Source organism: Triturus cristatus, chromosome 7 (assembly GCF_964204655.1).
Source record: "Triturus cristatus chromosome 7, aTriCri1.1, whole genome shotgun sequence".
NCBI classification, from domain to species: domain Eukaryota; kingdom Metazoa; phylum Chordata; class Amphibia; order Caudata; family Salamandridae; genus Triturus; species Triturus cristatus.
The window spans coordinates 1,600,062,843-1,600,077,925 of record NC_140590.1 but is presented as its reverse complement, the minus strand read 5'-3'; the positions used below and the strand labels follow the sequence as shown (position 1 = coordinate 1,600,077,925).

Genomic DNA, 15,083 nt, shown 5'->3' with positions numbered 1-15,083 from the left:
AAGGTGTTAAAGGCTGGCTGAGTCCTGAAGGGGTTATTCTTTCAGATGCCCCGTGAAACTTAGGGGTGGACTGTTCTTCTTTATGCTGGGGGAGACTGCGGTGCTCCTGCAGCCCCCCTGCACCCCTTTTCACACGTGAGGGTGACCCCCTCCTCTGGGCACCAAAATGACAGACTTCTTCGTGCTGTGGGGGGGAAGACTGGGCCTCTCCAGCGGCTCCCCCAGCACCTTTTCACAAGTGAGGGTGACCCCTCTCCTCTGGGGGCCACAAAGCACCAAAACTGCAGATTTCCAAATGCCCGGCGAGGCACCATGGGGCGCTTCATGCTCCTCTCCACCAGCCCCCACCAGTGGGTACACTCTCCTCTGCCCTCAGGGTCTCTGACTCAGCAGGGTGCTGTCTTCACTGGTTCCCTGCGCCAGCCTCTCGCCAGGCTCCCCTTCTGGGACTTCTTCTCCCTGCGCAGAGGCCTCTGCTTCTGTGCACCAGTCCTGGGCTCTTCTTATGGTGCTGATAGGGTCCTGGGGGCAGTCAGGGGGTCTCTCCTTCCAACTGCCCATTGCGCCAGGCTCCAGCACCTTCACCCTCAGCAGACTACACCCCAGAGAGCCCTTCTCTTCCTGTGCAAGCACTTTTTAAAAGTTGAGTAGGGGGCTGGCAGGAATTCTCTGTTGGTCCTATCAAACAGCAACACATCACGTCCCTGCCCCTGCTCCCTCCTTCTTGTCCAGCCTCTGAGCTTGTTCAATAATGGCGTCCTCCAGGGTTTCTGGCCCCATGTCTGAAGCCTCATCCCCCACACTGCCTTCCCTCCTTGTGCAGCCTGGTGCCTGGCACCCAGTGACAGCTGCTAATTGATGAACCTGTATCCCCTCCCATCTTCTCTTCATGGAGAGGAGGCCATAGCTTGTGGAAGAAAGGTTATCAATCCATCCAGCTGAGGTCAGCCCTCAGCCTGGGTCTGGTCCTGGCTGGCTCACAAAAATATGACAGTTCTGGATGACCCAAAAGCAGTACAAATATGACTTTGGACTCTGCAGAATATGTCTTTTCACCTCCAAAACAATGGACTTTAGTACATGTCTGGAAACTGTAGGCCTTGTGGAAGTTAATTTAGCCATGGGCCCCACATTCCCTTAGGGAAATAATGAAGTGAAAACACAGTAAAACACACTGACTTTCCCTGGCATGTTTCTTTCCAGCGTATAAAGCCTATTCCATATCACCAACCAATACTGCATAAGTCCTGCCACACCATTCACTTTGTAGCTGCTCCTGGACTGCGCACGCTATGAATCTCCCCTGCGCAGCCCGTACACGTGTGCACACGCATGTCCCTTACTCCAGCTGCTGCGCAGTGGCCTGGTCAAGCCAGGGGAACACCAGTAAAATCCCCATGCAGTCTCTTACATCCTGAGTTCACTGTGGGTGAGTCCCAACTTATGAGGCTCCCCCACAGTAAAAGCTCAACAATTAGGTGCTCAAAAATCAAAAAATCCGGGCGGCCCATAGTGTCAGAACCACCTTCTAACACTCTGAGACTTCATTCCTAGGTTCGGGGTGCCAAGATGAATCAGTAGTGACTGTGGGACATATTTCGAGTTTGCAGCAGTGCAGGCAGTTTGTATATTTCTAATAATAGAACAGCATTTCCATTGTACCTCCCACCCTGAGTCTGCGGGGAAGGTAGAAAGGTATAATGGGACCCCGAAGAAAAAGATAGCTAAAATATGTTCAGATTAAATATATCCATTTAAAATGGACAGATGCTCTTCCGTTAGAGGGTCCTTGAGAGAAATTCCTTCACAGAAGAGAAAATTGAACCCGTATGAAATAGTCATGTGCCGATCTATGATGCTCTCTTAAACCCCAATATCTCCTCTGTCAATTTGGATTTACAGTTCAATAAAGAAGCTGTTTTACTATATTGCAGAAAGTGTATATAATACAATTTCCGCCTGCCATTCTCTCCAGTATCTGCAGGTGGGTACACATCCATGTATGCAAGAGAACATTGCCCTGCAATCTCGCTGGCATGGACCAGATCTGATCTATCTCATCACAAATACTGCTGTCAGATACCGTGACTTGATGATTTGGATCCACTCTTCTCACTGTAAACGAATCAGTTCTCCTAGAGGCAGCATTGCTCCCATCCCACCACCACTTCAAGGTCTGCATCTGACCACAGATCATCCACTGAAATTTTTTGTGCTGCAGCCTTGTCAGCCATTGGTTGAAGTCTCTGTGCCTACCTTCTTTGTCTTCTCCACCACCACCGCATTTATGGTGCCCCGACAGCCTTTTTTAGCTACTGCCTCCATCTGAGGTAAGCAGCCTCCTACTTCTAGATACCAGATCCCCCTTTGGATCTGGTCTGCTGTTTTACTTACTGCTTAAACCGTCTGGCTGGTGGTGGGATACATACTTGCTGTGGAATTATTCCAAGATGGAGCTGTACTGAACTTTTCCTTGCACAGAATTGCCGCTCTATTACAAGTGTAACTCCCACGTGTTGCTGCTGGAAATGTACAGACAGACCATTAAATCTTCTTTGAGCTGCATTTGCACATACATGCCTGCTGATGTCAGAGATAGCATTTGTTAGAAATGGGATTTTTGGTAGGCTAGGGCATGTGCCAAAGCCAGGAAGAAACCACCACTTTAGTCAGGATAAAAGATTTACACTCCTAACATAACCCCTGCTCAGCCCCTTGGTAGCTTGGCACGAGCAGTCAGGCTTATCTTAGAGGCAGTGTGTAAAGCATTTGCACATAACCAACAGTAATACAGTGTAAGCACTACAAAAGGACACCACACCAGTTTAGAAAAATATCCAATATTTTTATAACTTAAGACAAGAACAAAAACGATAAAAATCCACAATATAGTACTTAAAAACTCTTCAGTTATCAAAATAGGCTTGAAAAACTGTTTCTTGATGTCAATAGCTCCGTCCGGGGCTATCACGGTGCCGTGAGCAAACAAATCCAAACAGTTCTGGCTGACCGCGGCGTCGTCGGCCAGCTACGGTGTCGGGAAGTCTCGCAAACAATACCTTTTAGAAGTGCAGGGCTTCAGCGACCTCTCATTGAGCTTCCGAAAGCACGGCGTCCGCAGGCGTCGGTTCCGGAGGTCGGTGCAGGAGTCGTCGGGCCCTTGAAGTCACACGCGTTGCAGATCGAACTTCTCTCTGTTGAAATCAGGAGCGCTGGCGTCGGCAGGCATTGGGTGCTGCGGTACGAAGCGCATCGGTGCGGCGTGTGGTGCCCTCAGGTCGCGGTGCGAGCAGTGGCTCGGTGGCAGCGTCAGATGGCGTTGTCGGTGAGACCAGGGTCGCGGTGCGAAGTGAATGCGGTGCTCGTCGCAGTGCTGGCAGGTTGCGGTGCAAGCAGCGGTGTCGTCGTTGCTGAAGCGCTGTCGTCGGCAGACGAACTGGAGTCAATGGTGTTGGAGTCTGTAAGCCAAGGCTGCGGTGTGGGATGAGAGCGGTGCGTCGTGTAATTTTACGAGCGGTGCCCTCGAACCATGGTTCAAGCAGCGGCGTCGATTTCGGCATGGAGCGGCATCGTCGGGGATACCAAGGCGTCGTCGTGAAGCGAGGCGGTGCGGAGTGCTGAGCTCACAGGTCACGGTGCGAGCAGCGGCTCGGTGGCGGCATCGGCAGGCGTCGTCGGTAAGACCAGGGTCGCGGTGCGGCATTGCGGCGGTGCCCTCTGCGGTGCCTTCAGGACAGGGAGTCGGCAGCGGCGTCGTAGATGGTGTCAGGTTGCTTTTTCTTCTTTTGCAGCATAGAACACACAGTCCCCAGTGTAGAGGGCAGAAGAGCTTGAAGTCTTTGCTGTTCCTGAGGCTTCTTGAACAGGGGGCAAGCTTTACCTCAAGCCCTTGGAGAAACGCATAAAAGTAGATTGCAGAAAGTTCAGTCCAGTCCTTTCACTGCCCAAGACAGAAGCAGCCACTGCAGGCCAACACAGTAAAGCACATAGCAATGTGGTAGTTCCTCCTCACAGCGTCTCCAGCTCTTCTTCTTGGCAGTCTTCTTAGTCCAAAAGAGTTCTAACGTTCAGAGGTCTGGATCCCAATATTTACATCCCAAAATCCTTTGATCTCTTAGGCAGAGAGTGTCTGTGCCCAGCCAGAACCAGTTCTGCCTTCTCTGGTGTGACTTCCTGGCAGGAGGTGGAGACAGCATGGTCAGAGGCAGACAAGGCCCTTTGAGGTGCAATGAAATCTCCTCCCCTTCCCCAATTGCAGCCGAGGTCTATTCAGCCCTTTCCTGACCCACCCAGACTATCTGGAGCCACTCCTGCTCCCCAGCCTTCTGTCATCCAAAACCCAGACAGGCAATCCATATTCCAGCAGAGGCACACGGGATGACTGAGCAAGAAAATACCTACTTTCTAAAAGTGGTATTTTCAAACACTGAATGTAAAAATCACCTTCACTAAAAGATCCATCTTTAGATTCTGAGTTCAGGCATACTAAACTTTATTTTCCTAATTCCCCGGGCCAGTTATGTATATAATATGTTATAAACAAACTCCCCATTCTGTCCTATGGGGAACAGTTAGCCTTGCACTAGCGAAAAACGAAATTGGCCGTGATTTGCTATCAGGACATGCCACACACACCAGGACATGTCCTACCTTTCACATACACTGCACCCGGCCTGCAGGGTTACCTTGGGCCTACCTTAGGGGTGGCTGACATGTAAGAAAAAAGAAAGTGAGGGACTGACAAGTGTGTGCACTGGCCAAGTCGACATGGCAGTTACAAACTGCACGCAGACTCCGCAATGGCGGGTCTTATTTACCTTTTCAGGGCTACTTATGTGGGTGGCACAATCAGTGCTGCAGGCCCACTAGTAGCATTTGATTCACAGGCCCTGGCACACTCAGTGCACTTTACTAGGGACTAACAAGTAAATCAAATATTCAATCATGGAAACACCAATCCATAACACAATTACCACAGGAGCACTTACACTTTACCATTGATCAGCAGTGAGAAAAGTGCGCAGAAACACTACGCCAGCAAAAACAGTGTCAAAAACCAGGAGGTCAGAAAGCAAAAACTCAGGGGAAACACGCCAAAAGATGCCAAGTCTAACAGCATTCCTTTGATCAGAGCGCTCACTTGTTTTAATGACACTCTCCTTCATTAGGTCGAGCCTGGGCAGCGCATCTGCTGCTCTGCAAGGCATGCTGTATTCAAGTATGGAGTTGAAGCTCCGCCCACTTCTCCACCCATATTTTCCATTGGCTAGTATCATTGTCCTTTGTAAATGCTGGCTTCTGATTTGTTAATAAGCTTGTTAGTCCCTCCTTAGTACCGCCTTGCCTTCATTTGTAACCTCCCATGAGGACTAGCCCTTTTACTTCTGTTGTTACACGGTATGTCTTATTTAGTCTGTAAGAGCAATTTTCTTTAATGAGATTCTCCTACTGCAGGCACAATATGCTTTCCTGCAACATTCAACGTCCCACACACGCTTTCACTTTCCAAGCAGCCCAGGACAATGGCAGCTTCTTCTTTTAAATGAAATAGGTCTCGCATTTACAAGAGTTTCAGCTATTGGCATTATAAATGACAATGCTTTTTATTTATGTGTTAATTATCAAAACAGATAACTAAAATGCATTGTCATTTACAATGCCAATAGCTTAAACTCTCACAAATGCGAGACCTATTGCATTGCAAATGCTTGTTTTTCCACTTCGAGCGTAGAATGCCAAGAGTATGCCGGCATTTCCCCCTTTTCTTTCACAGGAAATTCAATAATCATTTTAACCACAACTTGCCAGACACCACTCATCTTGCAATGACTGAGCAAGGATTTAATTACAAACACTGAGGAGCAAATGTCTCTATCATTTTTGTGGGACATAGTACATGTGATTTACCAGTGGAGAACACTCCTTTTGAGTTACGTCCTTTTGAGTATTGCCTTTGTTGTGTCTCAAATATCACCTACAATTATAAGGTAATACAGGTTTCATTCATGGGTCAGGAACCCACGCCTGGTTTCCCCTAGCCTTGGCTGGGACATGCTACCCAGGGTACATTGTTTCAGCCATAAGACACGTTAATGATCATTCCATAAGACGAAAGAAGGACAAGCGGGCTGTTTCAAATACCTCTAGTTTTTCTCCACTCCAGTTCCCTTGTACAGAATCACTGTTGTTTAAGACAATATAAGGAAGAATGCAGACATGTTTGGAGAAATAGCTTAGTAACAGAACAGTTAGATGTCCATGCCAAGAGCTGATCCAAAACAGAATGGATTTAGATTACCTCTTAGCAGCCAAAGCAGGGCCTGTGCAATCTTAGGGATCAAAATTTTGCACCCATCCTCCCAATACTTCTTATACCATACACAAGCAGATGGATAACATTAAGGAGAGTGTAAAGAAATAACACCAGATAGACGCTGCCCTTTGAGTCTAAAAAGTATCCGGGCAGGGTTGCGGGACGTATCTGAAAGAAACACGTTAGTTAGATTCCTTACCTTAGAATATCCCCAGGCGTCGGACTGGATCCGGAAGATTTTTGTAGCAATACCCCTTGCGCGTCGCTAGGCGTCGTCTGCGGCTCCGCGTCCGTCGTTGGTGTCGTGCGCCGGAATGACGTCGTCGGAGTACTTAGACGCCGCCCTCGCGCACTGACGTCAGTTCTTGTACATAGCTTTCCGCGCCAGGAACGCAGAGCCATGCAAGACACCGACCCCAGTTTTCTGTCCCAACACCCCACCCCCGAGAGTCTGGTTATCCAGGCCTCTACCTCCCAATCCTCCTTCCCGTCCGCTCCTCCGGACCGGGATTCCAAGAGACTGGAACAGTTCGGTAAGAAGCTGTTCTCCTCGCTCAGTTTGGGCCTGCGATCTTTGAACACCGCCTGTCTCTTGGACCGTTATTCCCACTCTCTGTAGGATACAGTGGAGGACATGCTGCCACTGTGCCCGGAGGAGGCCCGGGCGCGACTTTCCTCGGCTCTGGCCGATGGGAGAGATGCAGCGCGCCATGCAATCCGATGTGGACTCGACACTACGGACTCGCTGGGTAGGGCGATTTCTACCACGGTGGCGCTTCGACGTCACGCCTGGCTGCGGTCCACGTCCTTTTCAGGGGATGTCCAGAGCACACTCATGGACATGCCTTTTGATGGCGCTCGCCTTTTTGGTGAGAAAGCGGACAGTGCGCTGGCTCGCTTCAAGGACTCCCGGGCTACGGCCACGTCCTTGGGCCTCTCGGCCCCACGGCCACAAACTTCAGCTTTTCGCTCCTTTCGTGGCCAAGGAAGCGGCACCTCCTCACGTCCGCCTAGCTACCGGCCGCAGAACCGTCCTGCACGCGGTCGCGGTTTCCGCCGAGGCGGTACTGGAGGACGACGCGGTCAATCCACATCCACCCCGGCAGCATCCACCTCAAAGCCTTCCTAGTCCAAGCTTTCAGGCCCATTCCTCGCCAGTGGGAGGCCGGGTTCGCCATCACCTGCTCCACAGGCGTACCATTACTTCGGACAGGTGGGTGCTGCAAATCGTCCGAAGGGGCTACTCCCTCCCCTTCGAGACGACCCCTCCAGCCATGCCACCGCAGCACCACCGTATCTCGGAGGATCATTTGACTCTTCTGCAAGAGGAAGTTTCGGCCCTCTTGGCCAAAGAGGCCGTCGAGCGCGTTCCGAGCCCAGAAGTAGGTCGTGGTTGTTATTCCCACTACTTTCTGGTTCCCAAGAAGGGCAAAGGAGGACTACGCCCTATCTTGGACCTCCGGAACGTCAGTGCCTTCCTCCGGAAGGAACGGTTCAAAATGTTGAGTTTGGCTCAGGTTCTGGCTGCCCTAAACCCTGGAGACTGGATGGTAGCGTTGGACTTGCAGGACGCATATTTCCATATCCCTGTCCTGCCGGCCCACCGGCGTTACCGGCGGTTCACGGTGGGTCAGGAGCACTTTCAGTTCACCGTGCTCCCCTTCGGCCTTACCAGTGCCCCTCGGGTGTTCACGAAAGTGATGGCGGTGGTCGCAGCTCATCTGCGCAGATCAGGAGTTCCAGTCTTCCCCTATCTCGACGACTGGTTGTTGAAGGCGGGCTCGCCCCAGACAGTCGTCTCCCACCTCCAGACTATGGCGGATCTCCTGCATTTGCTAGGGTTTTCCATCAACGTGCCGAAGTCACACCTGAGCCCCTCTCAGAAGCTCCTCTTCATCGGAGCGGTTCTCGATTCGGCGCAGTTCCGGGTTCATCCACCGGAACAGCGGGTCCGGGATATACAGGCCCTGATTCCCATCTTTCGGCCTCTATCCTGGGTTTCGGTCAGGCTAGTGTTGCGGCTTCTGGGGCTGATGGCCTCCTGCATCCTACTAGTGCATCACGCCAGGCGGCGCATGCGGGCTCTGCAGTGGGAGCTGAAGTTTCAGTGGGCCCAGCATCACGGCAACCTGTCCGACCATGTCTTGATCTCGGAGGGCACTGCACAGCAGTTGCAGTGGTGGCTCACGGACCGCGATTGGGTCACGGGCAAGAGCCTCTCCCTACCCCTACCGGAGCATGTCGTAGTGACGGATGCGTCCCTCCTGGGATGGGGTGGCCATATGGGGGAGGCGGAGATCAGAGGCCTCTGGTCTCCGGCGGAGTCTCGCCTCCACATCAACTTGTTGGAGCTGAGAGCGATCCGACTTGCACTGAAAGCCTTCCTTCCCTCTGTCCGGGGAAGTGTCGTGCAGGTGTTCACGGACAACACCACCGCCATGTGGTATTGCAACAAACAGGGTGGGGTGGGATCGTGGACCCTTTGTCAGGAGGCTCTGCGCCGCTGGACATGGCTGGAACACCAGGGCATCACCCTGGTGGTTCAACATCTGGCGGGCTCTCTGAACGCCAGAGCAGACGAACTCAGCCGCCGGTGCATGATGGATCACGACTGGCGTCTGAACTCCGAGGTGGCGCAAGGTCTCTTTCAGCAGTGGGGAGAGCCTTGGTTAGATCTATTCGCCACCGACGAGAACGCGCAATGTCAGCAGTTCTGCACGTTGGAATTTCCAAGGCGGCACTCGCTCGGCGACGCTTTTCGTCGCGAGTGGAGTTGCGGTCTGTTGCACGCCTTTCCGCCTATACCACTTCTGCCCAGAGTGCTGAAGAAGATCAGGCGTGACCGGGCCCAAGTCATCTTGGTGGCTCCGGATTGGGCAAGAAGATACTGGTATCCCGAGCTACTCAGTATGTTGACCGATCCTCCGATACGTCTGCCCCTTCGGGAGGATCTTCTGTCGCAGCAGCAGGGGACGGTCCTCCACCCGAACCTGTCCAGCCTCCACCTCCATGCGTGGAGATTGAGCGGCGGCAGTTGATGCCATTTGACTTGCCTCCTGAAGTCTGTGATGTCATTCTGGCAGCCAGGCGTCCCTCCACAAAGACGGTATACGCCTGCCGGTGGAACAAATTTGTGGCATGGTGCACAGAAAAGGCTGTGGATCCCCTTTCCGCCCCTCTTTCTGAGGTTCTCATCTTTCTTCTTTCTTTGGCCCGGCAGGGCTCTGCCCTGGGCACCTTGAAAGGTTATCTTGCTGCCATCTCTGCCTTCTTACGGCTTCCTGATCAGCCCTCTCTTTTCAAGTCCCCTGTAGTGTCACGCTTTCTTAAAGGCATCACTCACACGTTCCCTCCTGTCCCTTTCGTAATGCCTCAGTGGGACTTGAATCTTGTCTTAACATTCCTGATGTGCGCTCCCTTTGAGCCTCTTCACAATTGTCCTCTTCGTCTTCTAACTCTTAAGACTGCTTTCCTGGTAGCCATCACCTCGGCTAGACGGGTGAGTGAGCTCCAGGCTCTATCGTCCAAGCCTCCTTTTCTATCTGTTCATCCGGACAAGGTTGTCCTTCGGCCTCGTCCTTCCTTTCTACCGAAAGTGGTGACCCCCTTTCATCTTGGGCAATCTGTCACCTTGCCCACCTTCTATCCGCCTCCGCATCCTTCCAAAGAGGAAGAGCGGCTCCACCGTCTGGACCCAAAACGTGCGCTCTCCTTTTATTTGGACCGCACAAAACAGTTCTGAGTGGACGACCAGCTTTTCGTTGGCTACGTGGGTGCAAAGAAGGGAAAAGCTTTGCACAAACGGACCATCTCCCGGTGGGTCGTTTTGTGTATAAAAATCTGTTATTCCTTGGCAAAAAAGGACCCTCCTGTTGGGCTGCGAGCCCATTCTACTCGGGCCACGGCGGCTACTACTGCTTTGGGACGGGGAGTCCCTTTGCAGGACATCTGTCAGGCGGCGACGTGGGCTTCGCTGCACACGTTTGCCAGGCATTATTGCCTAGACAGCCAAGTCCGGAGGGATGGCTTCTTTGGCCGTTCTGTCCTCCAGGACTTTCTGGTGTGATCTTGGTTTGCAGACCCACCACCGGAGTTGGTATTGCTTGGGTATCTATTCTGAGGTGAGGAATCTAACTAACGTGTTTCTTTCAGATGAACAAGTTACTTACCTTCGGTAACGATGTATCTGTAAGAAACATTAGTTAGTTAGATTCCTCACCGACCCACCCATCCACCTCGTTCTGCGAACTGACCTCTAGGGTTAAGGCTATCCTTTTCAGGGCCCTAGATTTTTTGGCACCAGTGTCTGTCTCTTGCATGGCTCTGCGTTCCTGGCGCGGAAAGCTATGTACAAGAACTGACGTCAGCGCTCGAGGGCGGCGTCTAAGTACTCCAACGACGTCATTCCGGCGCACGACGCCAACGACGGACGCGGAGCCGCAGACGACGCCTAGCGACGCGCAAGGTGTATTGCTACAAAAATCTTCCGGATCCAGTCTGACGCCTGGGGATATTCTAAGGTGAGGCATCTAACTAACTAATGTTTCTTACAGATACATCGTTACCGAAGGTAAGTAACTTGTTCTTTCGGCCCTTGTGGTATAAAGCTATTTGAATACATCATTGGTATTGTCATGATTGTGGTTGTTCTTTGTATTGCTAGAAGGCTAATGATGTGCATTATCCAAAGCAAAATATAAGGACAATACTACTACTTTTATGCATGCTACTTTCTATGATGGTGAGGAAAGTGAGAACAATGAGCTTAATAAAGAACTGGTGACTATTGAAAGGTAAAGTTTTTCCTCGCTCTGAAAAAAAGAGACTGTGAAAACAATTTAAAATCAGATAATAATCACATATAGACCTGAATGTATCAACCGTTTGACTCAAATATGAATGTTGTTTTATATTAGTTCAAGGCTTCCTGTAATACTGAAAATTCTCACTAATTTTATGAGTCTAGTATGCCCAGAAGCCATACTGCTCAGGGTTATACTAACATCATAACATCATAACCGTGTTTTCGAAACTGGCAAGTTGACCGGAATGTTAGTGAGAATAATTAGGTATTGCACATGTGAATGATATCTTCTCCTCCAGGCCATTCAGTGCCTCCTCGGGGGAAAGATCCTGCCACCTGAGCATTGGATACGTAAGTTTCTGCCATGTGATCTATAGTCACTTGTATTAAGGTCAATACTTTACTTTGCCAATGCATTTTCCTTTCCATTTTTTAAACTTTTCAGCTATGCTTCTATATTCAAACTCATTCTTCAGAATATAGTCAATCATAGCCAACAGTACATTTTTTTGGGTACCAATAAGAATCATATTTACCTATGGAGTGCCTTAAAACTAAAAAGTGGCTTTATTTCACCTCCACCTACAAAAATCAAAAACACCCTGACTCAGTAATAAAACCACTGCATTTTGGATTACACAAAGCCGCACGCTGGCTTACGCATTGATACCCCCGGGCAATTCAGAATAAGTTAATCGATGCTGAGTATTATTACCTGAACTATATGAAATAGGTCTTGCAACTCAGTAGCTTTTTTATAGTCACAATATAGTACAACAAACCACCGTAGGCAAGTTCAGAACTCATACATGCAAACATTATTCCTTCAACCAGAAAAGATCTATAATAAACACGTAGTAGTGTTCTTTCACCCAACAATGCTACTCCCTTTGCATAGACAAATACTTCAATGACCCAAGTCACCTAGCATTTGCGGCTAGTGGGGATTGGGTGTGGCGGGGTGGGTAGGATGGCGAGGGAGAGGAAGGGGGTTTTTGAAAATATATTTTTTAAACACACTTACCTTTTCTACTGACCACATCTCTCCTCAGCTTCTCTGCTCTTCCTGACTCAAGTCCGGAAGAAGATGCAGGAAGCACCAAGGCACACAGGCTTCCCGCAGACAATCACAACACTGCAATGCAGCGTTGTGATTGTTCTGAGCGCCGTGGATCGGCGCTCATATCGGGACAGGGAGCCTGTGCATATTCCCTACCAGGATGTCTATTACAGCTGGCTAAGCAGTCATGCGCACTTAGTGTGCATAGTCCACTCCTCATCCCTTGAGCCACCAGCTACGCTCTGCAGCAACCAAAAATAAAATAAAAATAATATTCAGTTATTATAATTTTATTTGTCCCTCTTTCACTGCTCTAAGAGCAGTAGGGCGACGATCATCCGCCTTAGTGGAGGAGCCACCACTGTCACCTAGGGATATGCCCCACATGCCCAGATGCCCATCCTGTAGGGCTCTGACTAGGATTCCTTTCACCATCTACACCAGGGGTCTTCAAACTGGGAGGCGGGCCCTCCTAGGGAGGGCATCAAGTGATCCTCGGGGGCGTCAGGTTCTAGCCAAAAGAAGCATTATTCTGATAACAGTGCTTTGTTTTAAGCGGGAAAAAAATGTGCGGCAGTAAGCCGCTATGTAATGAGCCATCACTAACATCTTTTGTCATTTACATATCAGCTGGGAGTATGTGTCACAAGGGAAGGGACTCTAAATATTCTTCAAAACCCCCAGCCCCATTTCTAATAATCACATTGTGGATACTTTTACACGTTAGTAAGGCCTGCCTGACCAGAATAGTGTGTTTGGTAATCATGTATTTGATTGCATTTTTAAAATAGTAACAGAACTTCACTGCAATGTTCAAATAAGTCTAGACATATTTAAACACTGTCAATTCAATAGAATAATTCAGGAAAATTCTGAGGTGGGCCGATAATTTGTTTTTCCCACTGGGAGGCGCTGCATTAAAAAGTTTGAAGACCACTGCTCCACACTCTGACTATACTGTGGAGTAGCAGATTCTTGCATCGCTATTGCCAAGGATAGGGAAAGTAGAAGAAGAATTGCTACCTTGCCATCACAACCTCACTCCTAACGCTGGCACTGCTGTTCATGCCCAACTTCGAGCCAAAAGATAACAGGGTCTTTCTTGGCAAGGTCAAGAAATATTATTAAAAAATGTAATGCCAATCAGTTAAATTCCAAACCACAAAGCCACGTTCGTTACCTGCAGAAAGTTGTTTAATTTAAGAACAAACTCAACAGGAATAAAAAAAAAATGTTGCAGTAGTGTTTCTATAAGACATATAAAAACAAAACAAATGTTGATACTTGAAATCATTTAGCTGTAACTTGAACTGAAAGTTTTAGAGAGTAACCGTGGTTTCCATCCAAACGTCCAGTGATAATGTACTGCAATGCTGATGGTTCCGCACCATTGCCTTGTGTCCTTAATGTCCGAGTCCTTGGCACGGTAAAGTCACTACATGCACAGCTTCTCTCCCAGGATATGCTGCAGTGCAAAACAACCCCGCTCCGAAGCGCTCAATAGGGTCTTCTCGTTGCTTGCCACTCGCTATCGGGCTCTTTGTCGATCCATCACACGAATCTGGTCGCCACGGGTCGCCAATCTTCAGGCATCAACACACCTTGTAGAACCCCCGGCGAAGAGTTTGCAGAGACATCCCCTCTGCGTCGCTTCTCCTGTGCGTTTATCAGGCTGCACGCACTGAACCTCAGGAAGGGATTTCCTATGTTCCCTGATATGTGTTCAGCAGCACCAATATCAGAAGGCAAAGACGTTTCTTCCCAGAAGAAATCACTAGGGCCTGTGGTACCTAAAAGAGAAAACAGTGACGTGTCAGGTGGAAAACCATACAGTTAAGCTAGACATGTTCTTTTGTGGAAGACACACTAATCATTTCCAATTTGCGGCAACAGTACATGTGATAGCTCAAATTCCAACTGGTTTCATTCATCCCTTTCTGACAAAAAGAAAAAACACCTACAAATGTTTCGATAAATAATTATTATGTGTTCAACTACATGATGGAAAGTACAGTACTCCTCCTAAATGCTAGGCATGGGCATGAAATTTCGCTCCGCCAGCAGAGTTTTTCCCTATCTGTCGCGCGTTCCAAAAAACTCTGCAGAGCGGAGTTTGTTCCTCGCTTGTGCTCACCAATGTTAAGTTGGTGAGTGTGAGCGAGGAAAATCTTACTCCAGACCAACTCCCGGTGAGATTTCTCAGCGCGGGCAGTCGCGGATGGTCGCTACCGCCCGCGTTGAGAAACCTTCTGTTTGCGTTAAGGGAGCTGGCGGTTAAGTAGAACGTCTACTCAAGTGGCAGAAAGAAGCAGCGCCTTCTTGCCCTACACGTGGTGCCATTCGCGTTGATTTTACAGTGCGGGACGAACACCCGGCGCTAAAAATCTGCGCAAACGGAGCAACTTAACACACTCTGCTGCTTGCAGAACTCGGCGTAGCTCCGCTGAGTTTTTTGGTCACTTCATAGATTCCCCAGGCCTAACTAATACATGTCAAGCAGGTGGCGCATCATTGTGTAAATGCGGACAAATGAACATCATCAATACACAGATAAGTGCCGTAATCCAGCCTAAATACAGTGTTTACTTCATTTCCACTAATAAAGTCATGTTAACTTGTGGAGCAAGGCTTCCTTTCTTGACGTATTTAAATACCCAAAATAGCTGTGAAATGCATACACTTCAAGGATTGTAGATCATATAAATGGGTATGGCTCTAGTTCTGTGTCTCAGACAAGCTAGTTTAGCCACTATTTCCTTCATAGTTGCAAGATGAACAAACATATGTGGCATGAGCTATACGTGTTTGTAGAAGAGCTCGGAGAAGCTGTACCAAGAATACAGTTCCTTTTTATAAAGGGCCAAAATGCCAAATGATAACTGAATTTTGCATGCAATTCAGTCAAT

At 49.3% G+C, this 15,083-nt stretch overlaps 1 protein-coding gene across 1 annotated transcript in view; it reads right to left on the bottom strand.

The window, feature by feature from the left end:
- Positions 1-11,906: 11,906 nt before the first annotated feature.
- PHACTR3 (phosphatase and actin regulator 3) overlaps positions 11,907-15,083 on the bottom strand; it is a 584,477-nt gene continuing 581,300 nt past the window's right edge. The window contains exon 13 of the mRNA XM_085619467.1: positions 11,907-13,967. Coding sequence (XP_085475593.1) covers positions 13,952-13,967 — 16 coding nt within the window. The 3' untranslated portion in view covers positions 11,907-13,951. The remainder of the gene's footprint in view (positions 13,968-15,083) is intronic.